This window comes from Rhincodon typus, chromosome 5 (assembly GCF_021869965.1).
Source record: "Rhincodon typus isolate 14 chromosome 5, sRhiTyp1.1, whole genome shotgun sequence".
Taxonomy (NCBI): Eukaryota; Metazoa; Chordata; class Chondrichthyes; order Orectolobiformes; family Rhincodontidae; genus Rhincodon; species Rhincodon typus.
In genome coordinates this window covers 110,871,805-110,882,316 of record NC_063336.1, presented here as the reverse complement: position 1 = coordinate 110,882,316, position 10,512 = coordinate 110,871,805, and the positions used below count along the sequence as shown (strand labels likewise).

At 40.3% G+C, this 10,512-nt stretch overlaps 2 protein-coding genes across 2 annotated transcripts in view; one reads left to right on the top strand and one right to left on the bottom strand.

Moving 5' to 3' along the window:
- fkbp1b (FKBP prolyl isomerase 1B) overlaps positions 1-10,512 on the top strand; it is a 249,948-nt gene that overhangs the window by 182,997 nt on the left and 56,439 nt on the right. The window lies entirely within an intron of this gene.
- The window catches only part of sf3b6 (splicing factor 3b, subunit 6), an 8,307-nt gene continuing 388 nt past the window's right edge, over positions 2,594-10,512 (bottom strand). The window contains exons 2-4 of the mRNA XM_020518865.2: positions 9,550-9,668; positions 4,441-4,579; positions 2,594-3,052 (exon numbers count right to left, since the gene is read on the bottom strand). Of these exons, the coding sequence (XP_020374454.1) occupies positions 2,966-3,052; positions 4,441-4,579; positions 9,550-9,668 (345 nt within the window). The 3' untranslated portion in view covers positions 2,594-2,965. The remainder of the gene's footprint in view (positions 3,053-4,440; positions 4,580-9,549; positions 9,669-10,512) is intronic.

The following is a 10,512-nucleotide window of genomic DNA, read 5'->3' as shown; positions in this document are numbered from 1 at the left end:
ACTATCTCTGATTCAATTTTAACCCCACTGCAAAGCCTCTTCTAAGGATGCCTAACCTGAAGAAGTTACCCTCCTCCCTCCGGACAAACCTCAAGGGATCTCTCTCCCACTGCAACTCTCTCGTAATCTCTTCGGCCCTGAAACTGCTCGACCACGTCCTGAAGCAAACCAGGTACTACAGCCACATCACCTTCCTTAGCACCTGCCTACGGGAACCAGATCATCCCCAATGGACTACAATCCACATTCAAGCCTTCCCAATTTGGCCCCAACCGTGATAATATCTACACTCATGGTGTTGAGATCCTTCAGAAGCGTTTCTCCCTGCGACTCCTGAAACACACACTTGCAGCAATGCGCCGGCATCTCCAGGCACTACAATCAAGCCTACCCCAGCTCAGAGCCTCCCTCTCCCAGACCTGCAAAGGACCTCTCCTGTTTTTTATTCTACGTAGGATCCACAACCTGAACTCCCAATTCTACTCAGCTTTATTGGACACTAAAAACCGTAAGTACAGTAAACTTACTGGTGCCTACCACCCAAAACGGGCTTCCTCCACCCCCCAAATCCCCAGCCGTACCCAGGACCTTCCCCACAATGGGTCCGCCGCCATTGGCCATGAGGCCACTATCGGAGAACCCACAGATGACGTCACATCCGCCACTGCCAGGTTCCCCACTTCCGGGACAGCAAACACCATCGCTGCCGTTGCCACCGACACTGAAGTCGCGACCACCCTCACCGCTACTGCCGCCGCCTACCCCGCTCCTCCTACCTCCGACGCCGGTCCGCCCATCACCAACGCGGACGCAACTCCGCCCACAGCCTCCACAGCCAGCAGCTCCAGAGGAGACAGCAGCACCCAGCCCTGCCGAGTCTTCACCATCCCCCCAGACCTACCCCTTACTGAGGACGAACGGTCAGTCCTCAGTAAAGGGCTCACCTTTATCCCCCTCCACCCACAGATCAATGAATACCACTCACGCTTGGACATAGAGCAGTTTTTCCGCCGCCTCCGCCTCCACGCTTACTTCTTTAACCGTGAACCTAACCCTCCCTCTACTGATCCCTTCTCCCGCTTCCAACACACCCCCTCCTCCTGGACACCACCCCAAGGCCTCCTACCCTCCCTTGACCTCTTCATCTCCAACTGCCGTCGAGACATCAATCGCCTCAACCTCTCCACCCCTCTCACCCACTCCAACCTCTCCCCCGCAGAACGTGTAGCCCTCCGCTCCAATCCCTTTTCTGAAGAAGGGTCTAGGCCCGAAACGTCAGCCTCTCTGCTCCTATGATGCTGCTTGGCCTGCTGTGTTCATCCAGCCTGCACCTTGTTGTCTCGGATTCTCCAGCATCTGCAGTTCCTACTATCAAAGATACCTACGATTCAGGTTTTACTGGAAGCATTTCATTTAGTGGCCTATTGAATAACCAGCCATTCTCAGGGAATGCATGGGACACTTTTGGCTTTATAGGAGACTGCAGAACATTAAGAATAGGAGAAACTCCATTCGCACTGCTTTCATCAATTTTCATGAGTTTTCCAATTCTTCATCACAGACATCACCTGAGAAATTACATTTTGAACAGTTTGGTGGAGTCAGAGTAGGCTTATAAAACTTGACATTTTAATTCAGCCTCTTGAAACTGGAAGCTTTGCAATTTTCTTGCTGCAAGCGGTTTCAAAGCAGAAATTACATCACACTTAGATCTATCAAAAATAAAAGGATTGAACCAAGGTTATCCATTGCTAGTCACCGTTCATGTTAATCATTAAATAGCATCTTCAGGGATGGATTGGACTGCCTATTCCAAATATTTCTAAGCATACTACAACATTATTTTTGGAAAAGAATTGTGATGCTGGGAATCAGCTTATAAATTCTTCCAGAGCATCAGACACGTAAATCCCAGTGTTCTTGCAATATGCTAGGTGCTTTGAAATGTATCTTGCAATGCATTTATCTTTAACTCCCCTGTATTGTGAATACTATTTATCATGTCCACAGAAATGATCCATCTTACCAATTAAAAATTAAAGTTTGGAAGGAAGCATTTAAAAGGTTAAAACCTTGACTGGGTGTGATTTATTTCATGTTTCTTCTCGCATACAGTGTGTTTTGGAATAACAAAAAACCAGCTAAATGAAGCATATTAATAGAAATTATGCATGTTCACTGAATTATTTGTTTCTAAAGCAGCAGCACTCGCAAAATTCAAAGCTTACTTTATCAAAATCTCCAACTGCCCGATTGAACTGGAAAATATGTCTTTTTTATTCTTCTAAATAATGTAATTTGATGAAACATTTAACCTGTATAAAGACTGCAACATTTAAAAACTTTATTAATGGCTACCACTTAATTACGAGAACCTTTAAATTTAATGTTTGGAGGTGCGAGTTTGCGGGAGTATAACAAAGCAGGGAAGGTCAGGATAAAGAACATTAGGTGGCAATTTTTCATCGAACAACCCAAAACAGGCCATCACCCAATGCTCTAGGTACCTAATTCACTGGTGTCAACAGGCTTACACTAGAACAATAACTTCACACTTACCAACAGAAAGCATATCAATAATGACTAATGTAAAAGCATTTTACAGTTTAATGTACACAAATAATTGTTAGGAATACAAGAGTGTACATTTGACAGAAATAATACTTGAATCACCATGGTAACTAGTGTGCAGTCCCATTAAAAATATTTGCGAATATAAACACCATTTGTATGCAAGCTTAATTATGCTATGCTTTAAATCAGGCAAACAAGTTACATAAAGTCAAAATAAATGGAAGTACTGTTTCAAACAACGACTGACTATTATTCGAAGTAAATGGTTTTCTTAAAACTACAAAATAATCTGGTGAGATTTATCCAAATTGCTAAATTATATGAAATCTTCAAAAGTCCTTTCAATAGTATTTACAATGCAAAAGTTTTAAAAAAACAAAAACCCAATGGTTCATTTTGTTTCAGTGTTGATTCCATATTTTTCCTTCAGAATTTTAAGTTGCTCTTCCTTTTTCTTTGTATCCATTTTTTGGAAAGCCTGTATAAAGAGGCAAATAGTTTTTTAGCAATGGGAGTCACAAAAATAGCCAAATTAAGATAATGATTTACAAATACGCAACTATATCAATGGAAAATGAAGTTCCATTCGTGTTAAGGATTCACAGATCATTAACCACAAAGGAATACCACAAAGAATTTAAAGGACCAAGGTTTCCCAAGTGTAACAAACTTAAGATGTTTCATTTAGACAGATCGGCCATTGTAGCAAACTCTAATGATCAACTGTTGATCCAAGAATCAATTAAACCGAATACTTAGAACTGCTCCCAACAATGGTGTCATGAGTTTTACAGCAGTTAAGACTACAAAACCATCAGCATTCACCATCATTATTCCATTGAAACATCCAGCAAGTGTCTGCACATGTGCAGAATAACACAGAAATCCAGAAGTTGCTGGCAGTGACATTACACTTCCTCAGAGTATGCATTGATTGTGGTCTGGAGGTGTAGCCCAAAACTCAAGTGGATTGACAACAAACTATGGCACCTATCTCAATTCCTCTCTCTGAATCTCTTATACAAAGTACAATCACTTCCAGACACAACAACGCTGATGTGCTTCTCATTTCATTCTTAGAAATTCCAAATTGTCCAAAGTTCAGCAAAACATATCCAATCTCTCCCAAGTTCTGAACATGTTTCCTGTCTTCCATTCTAAATATTCAGGGCAGACGTGGTATAGTGTCAATGTCACTGGACTAGTAATCAAGAAACCCAGGCTAATGCACAGGGGACATGTTCATATCCTATCATGGCAGCTGATGGAAATCAAATTCCAATCAAAAATTTGGTTAGTCTTAGTAATATGATCTTGAAACTCCATTATAAAAACCTTTGAAGTCAGAAAGCTGTGTTCCTCACCTACATGTACACAGCAATGTTGTTGACTCTTAATTGCCCTCTTAAATAGTCAAGTAAACCAGTTTCAGGGCAGTTAGAGATGGACAACAAATGCCAGTAAGATTTCTCCCAAGAATTAAAAGGTTAAAGCCCTAAAATCTTTGCTCCAGAGCAGCTCTACATTTCTCTAACTTTGTATATTCCCATGCATGCAGTTTATTTTGAATTCCAGCAATCTCTATGCCTCCTTCCCCCTACCCACTTTTATCATCCACTGCAGAGCACTATGCCATATCAGACTCTTTGGAACATTGTCAAAACCTGTCTCACCAGCTTATAACAGCTTATAACCCATACCTATTCTGATTTGGTGTGCTTATTTTTCACTGTTTTGTGAAGAGCCTTGGATTTTTAAGCATCAAAAGACATGTATATTTTTTCAATGTACATTTCCAGCATTACTTATATAAATCAAGATTCATCGTAAAACTTCAATAATGAAGAGGAAAGTAACAAAGCTTACCCTGTTTGCATTGTAGTACAAAACTACAAGGTATCTATTGCACACATTGAACCCAGATAAGTGGTCACAAGCATTCTTGGCATCAAAAATATCTTCATACACTACATATGCAGTTCCTCTCGTCTCAGGTGTATTTCCTCTGTAATACAAAGTTTACAGAATTAAGGTTCTGCAAATTTGTGGTGGTTAACACTACAGATTTTTATAAGTTTCACTTATTCCAGTAATTTGCAAAATCTGACATTTTTTTCCCCACAAAGGAGTACAATCTGGAACATTCTCCCCCAGAAAAGCATTGTGACTGCATGAAATTGAAAATTTGATGTTAGAGATGTTTGTTAGGCAAGAGTTTTCATGGTTAGTGAACCAGGGCAGGTAGATCGCATTAAGATACACATTAGTCAGATAGTAGAATGTATTAAAAAGGTCATTAGCTACTCTAATTCTTATATCTCTATATACAACATTTTCATTCCACATTTGGAGCAATTAAACAATGTGCAACATTGTTTGTAAATTTCTCTCAAGTACTTATTTTTCAAATGTAAAAGGAAAAATCTACCATTTAGTGAACAAGCTTATGAGCAAGCAATGTGTCAGCAACACAGTCAACTTCTCAATGCTAGTTTGTAATGTGAACCAGATTAATGGGTGGCATGGTGGCTCAGTGGTTAGCACTGCTGCCTCCCAGCACCAGCCACCTGGGCTTGTCTGCACCTTTGGGTGACTGTCTATGTGCACATTCTCCCTGTGCCTGCATGGATTTCTTCTGGGTGCTCTGGTTTCCTCCCACTGTCCAGGGATGTGCAGTGGGGCAATATAGTGTTGATGGTACAGAATAAGGAACAGTCCAAAGATGTGCAACTTAGGTGGACTGGCAATGCTAAATTGCCCAGAGTGTCAACGGATGTGTAGGTTAGGTGGATTAGTCACAGAAAATGCAGGGTTATGGGGATAGGGTAGGGGAGGGAGTTAGGTTGGGATGCTCTTTGGACGGTCAGTGCGGACATGGGCCAATGGCCTGCTTTCACACTGTAGGGATTCTATGAATGGAATGTAGCCTTATTTATCAGACATCAGAATCCTGGCTGAAATGAACTTCAGAATTGTTAAGCCAGTTCCCAGTAGAAATATACTGATATGTCCACTCCACTTAGTTTTACCGTGAAGATATTTTTGTCCTGGTCAAGAAAAGGACATTCTTCAGAAGTTGGTTTATGGTACAGGCAACTTTAGTTTGCATTTAGATGTGGTGTTCAGTACTTGGTTGATATAAACCCATGCATCGGTAGCAGGGGCGGGGAAGCAAAAACCATTCCATTCCCAAACTGGGAGGAAAAGGTTAAATCTGACAAATCTCATTTTTGACTTCCCTTGCACAAAAATCACAAATAACCATTCTGGTGTAAAGCAATGGCTTAGCCAAAAATTGCATGCAATTTTGCAAGTCTCAATAAAGAAAGAACGAACACAACAAAGCAGTGTGGAGATTTGTCAGCATGACACCGGAGACAAGAAGCTGTGAAAGAGAGTGGATGTTTCTACTGGAGCTGGGACACCGAAAGCATTAGTACAGGTGTTTAACATTGAAGAAATTTGGCAGGATAAATAATTAAAGACTTCCTCCTGGGTGGGAAAATCAGTGCTAATATGATAAGTAAACATTTGACAGAGGTGTTACACATTAACAAAAAGAATGTACTGTATTTAATAAAATATTGTAGAACTGTTTGAATAAAACGATGGTCAGCGCAATGAGGATAAGATGGAAGCAATGGAATCTGTTTTAATCTAGCAACAAGGCAGGGCAAATGGCCAGCACTCATCTATGCAGAACAGTATTCCAGCCTAAGCAACAAGGCCAAGTTCAGCTTGCCAGAGATGAATTATGAACACATCATACTAAAAGGATTGAAATCTCACAAAAACCACAAGTATCCATTTCAGAAACTTCCAAGTCTTTTAAAAAAATCATGTTGCCTTTAAAAATTTAAGATTAAATCCAAAATTTTAAAATTTCAACTCACAATGCCTTTAATTTCTAATTACATGGTGATTCAAGCCTAAAATGGAATATAAATAACTAAACTTATTCTCAGGCACCCCAGGTCCAAGACAAATGTCAAATGATTGATCTGATTTAAAACAGCTCTGGTCAATCTAGGGCAACTAGATACTTAACCCATCAAAAAGGCACTATGAACCATGAGTCTCAGCTCAGCACAAATTAAAAATTTGACTGTACTTGGCTCACATTAACAGACTTCAATAAATTCTGAAGATGGTTTGAGAAATGCATTCTATTATTCAATTAATGAGGCAATCCATATCTCATCCTTAACAAAGCTGTATTTCTTCATGACTTAATCATGTTAAAGCTGGCACTAACCAGCAGAATAAAGAATATTTCTGCCCTATTCAATTACAGGCAAAGTTCCACTATTGTTAGTAGTAGCAGAGAGCCCCTCTCTGCTTTCTGGCCAATATTTACCCCTGAAGAAACATGACAAACAGATTAGGCACCACATTTGTTGAACATGGCTGTGTGCAAATTGGCTATCATGTCTTACATTATTATTGTAACTGTGCTTCAACAGTACAAATTGACTGTAAAGCTCTTTGAAACTTCTCAAAAGCTTTCATTTCGTAAATTAAATGACAGTTTTGCTTCACAATGAGCAGCTTAGTGTCTTCATTCACATAAAACTTTGGTTTTAAAGAATAAATTTGGTTTTCATCTTTAGCAGCTTTTATCATTATTGAGCTTTAGCAACAGCGCATCTCCTGTACAATTAAATTTTACGAAGGTTGTTTGGCTTTAAAATAGCTGCACATCCAGGACCAAACTAACAAGGACTTCAGAAACATAAAAACACAGGAGTTGAAGTCAGCCATTCAGCCTGTCACTTCTACTTTACCATTTAGTGAGATCATGGCAGACCTGATAATCCTCAACTCAATTTTCCTGCCTTTTCCCCATAACTCTTGATACCCTTACTGGTTAAAAAAAGGCCCTTAACTCTAGTAAGAAATAAGAAAACAATTTGCAAGTTATGTTTCAACCAATATCTCTACTTCAGTGGAACCATATTAATCCTTGCCAACCTCAACTGGCTGTCAAACGACAGGCCTTCAAATCCTTTGATTATTGCCGTCAACTTATCCAAGTCATATTCTATGGCCTTCTTGCCAACTGATTCCATTTCTGGATTCGTAACCGCTTTCTATTCCCTCCACGTTACCACCTTCAATAATTAAGTTTAAGCCCCATGAATTCTTCCCCAAAATTATTCTGTTTTACTACCTCAAACTCCCTGTTCTCAAAATCTCTTCAATGATGTCCGATTCATCCCTTTTCCAATTTCAGTTTCGTATGCACTTCTGCCTTTAAAACATACTTCAACATGAAGAGGACATAAACACAAGTTAACAAGGTGTAGAGCTGGATGAACACAGCAGGCCAAGCAGCATCAGAGGAGTAGGAAAGCTGACGTTTCCGTCGAAACCCTTCTTCAGAAACCCTTCTGCTTCTCTGATGCTGCTTGACCTGCTGTCTTCATCCAGCTCTACACTTTGTTATCTCTGATTCTCCAGCATCGGCAGTTCCTACTATCTCATAAATACAAGTTACCCTAGTTTACCGTTTTTCTTGTTTTCAAATGCATTCAAATATTCACAATATATCTTTTCAGACCTCAAATATAACAGTCAATTTGCTGTTCAAGCACAGTTACCAATTGTACTTATTCCAGGAGTGTCACAGAAAATATTGTATGGCAAAAACGGGACAAATAAACATCCAATTAACCTGAAAACAGCAAGATTATTCAGCCTTTAAAATGTTAATATAAAAATCAGATGCATGACATCTCAACCTCTACAACCCGAAAGGGCAAGGACAGATTCAAGGGAACACTTAACTGCACAGCACAAGACCACACCACCCTGACTTGGAACTATGTTACCATCCTTGCAATGTCAACCTCCTAGAAATCTCTTCCTAATGAAACTGTAGTTCCACCTACACCAGGTGGAACTGCAGTTATTCAAGAGGGCAGCTTATGACTTCTTTCTCAAGGGACATTACAGATAAGCAGCAAATGCAGACCTTGCCAGGAAAACACCGTACAGAAGATGTAAGCTGATACACAAATATTCTAACACTTTGGGAGAGGACTGTTCACCTTAAATCCACACCCCACATTTGTACAGCAAGACCTGTAATATTAACTTTGAAAACAAAGCTCCGCATTTATATAGCTTTCACGAGTTCAGGATATTACAGAGCATTTCACAGCTAATGGTGCACCTTTAAAGTGTACTGACTGTACAATGTAGGAAAAGCAACATTTAATTTGTGCACATTAAAACTGTACAAACAGCGATGGTGGTCAAATAATTTAGTAGCATTGATAGACGATACTGGCCAGGTCACCAGGAAAATTCCTGCACACTCCTTTGACATCCTCCGAGATCTTTTGCTATCTCTCAAGGGAGCTTCCCAGTTTCTGCTTAACGTATCAAGCGATTAGAAAGGCTTTACCTCCAACAATGCTTTTCTTCCTTGGTGGCACTGAAGTCTTAGTCTAAATTTTATGTGCAAGTCTGGACTGATACTTTAACCCACGTACTTCTAACTCAGAAACAAAAGGTGCTATTAACTGAGCCACACCTGGCATTGCCAGCTTTAAATCCATCTTTCGGTATAAAGGCACTTAAAGATTTGTTTAACTGAACCTCAGTTTGGGACCATTTTCTCTGCTGCTCAGTAGCCAAACCTATGACTCGTAAACATCACCATGCTGAAGAATCTCCAGGGCAAACAGAGTATGCAATTCAGGACACTGAATGGTTACGTCCACTTCTGTCATCCCTCGCTCACCTAATCACATATTTGCCACTCATTATACAGATCATTAGGAGGTATAACATTGTAAGACATGAGCAAAAGTAGACCATTTGGCCCATCGAGCCCACTCTATCAATCTGAGATTGTGGTTGATCTATAATCCTCAGCATTTTCCTGCCCTTTCCTCAAATGCTTGCTGATTAAAAATCGGTCTCAGCCTAGAGTAAAACTAACCTGAAACACTACAGTACGGTACTTACACTCTGATTTGTCGGATTGGTCCATATTTCCCAAATATATCGTACATTTCTTCTGCTGTTATTTTGTACGGCAAATTTCTTATATACAAGATACGATTTACTTCTGGAGGCAAACGAATCTGAAATCAGAAAACAAGTGATCATTAATGCACTGAAGTGTGACCATTGGTAGAACAGGCACAATATAAAGAGGGCTGCAGATTCTCAAGAGGAACAGAGATCCAAGGGCAAACATTCACACATTATTGAAGCTGGAAGGGCAGATTGAGAAAGTAGTTAACAAGGCTTTAATCGCAAACGGATAAAATACAGAAGAAAACAGGACAAGTATTTTAAAAATATTGCTCAACCACAACTGAGAAGAGAAATACCAGAATAGTTCCAAGGATGAGAGAAAGTACAGGGTATTTAAAAAAAAAGAACTGGGGATGCTGGAAATCAAATGAAATTAGAAATTGTTGGAGGAACTCAGCAGGTCCAGCAGCATCTGTAGGGAGAAAATTGAGTTAATGCTTTGATTCCAGTGACATTTCTGCAGAACTGATGGTAGGTAGGTAAAAGGTGGCATATATACTGAAGGTGGAGAGAAGCGCAGGACTAGGAAACAGGTGGAGCAGAGCACAGAGGGAGGGAGAATGACAGTTAGGCAGGCAAAGGAATGGATAGTGGTAAGCCAAGGGAAAAAGAAAAGCTGATAATAGGGACCACTGTTGGTGAAAACGGGTTTGCTGTGCTGAAAGCAGCCCATGTCAAGTGACAGCCTGGGGTGGGGGGGTTGGGCAAGGAAAAGACATAGAAGAGGGCATTCAGGCCTTAAAATTATTGAACTCGATGATGAGTTCTGAAGGAGCCTCTTATGCACCACTTTTCTCTAGCTAGTGAAGAAGGGTCACTTGGTCTAAAACATTAACTCAGCTTTCTCCCCATAGAAAAACCGAAAGAACTGCGGATGCTGTAAATCAG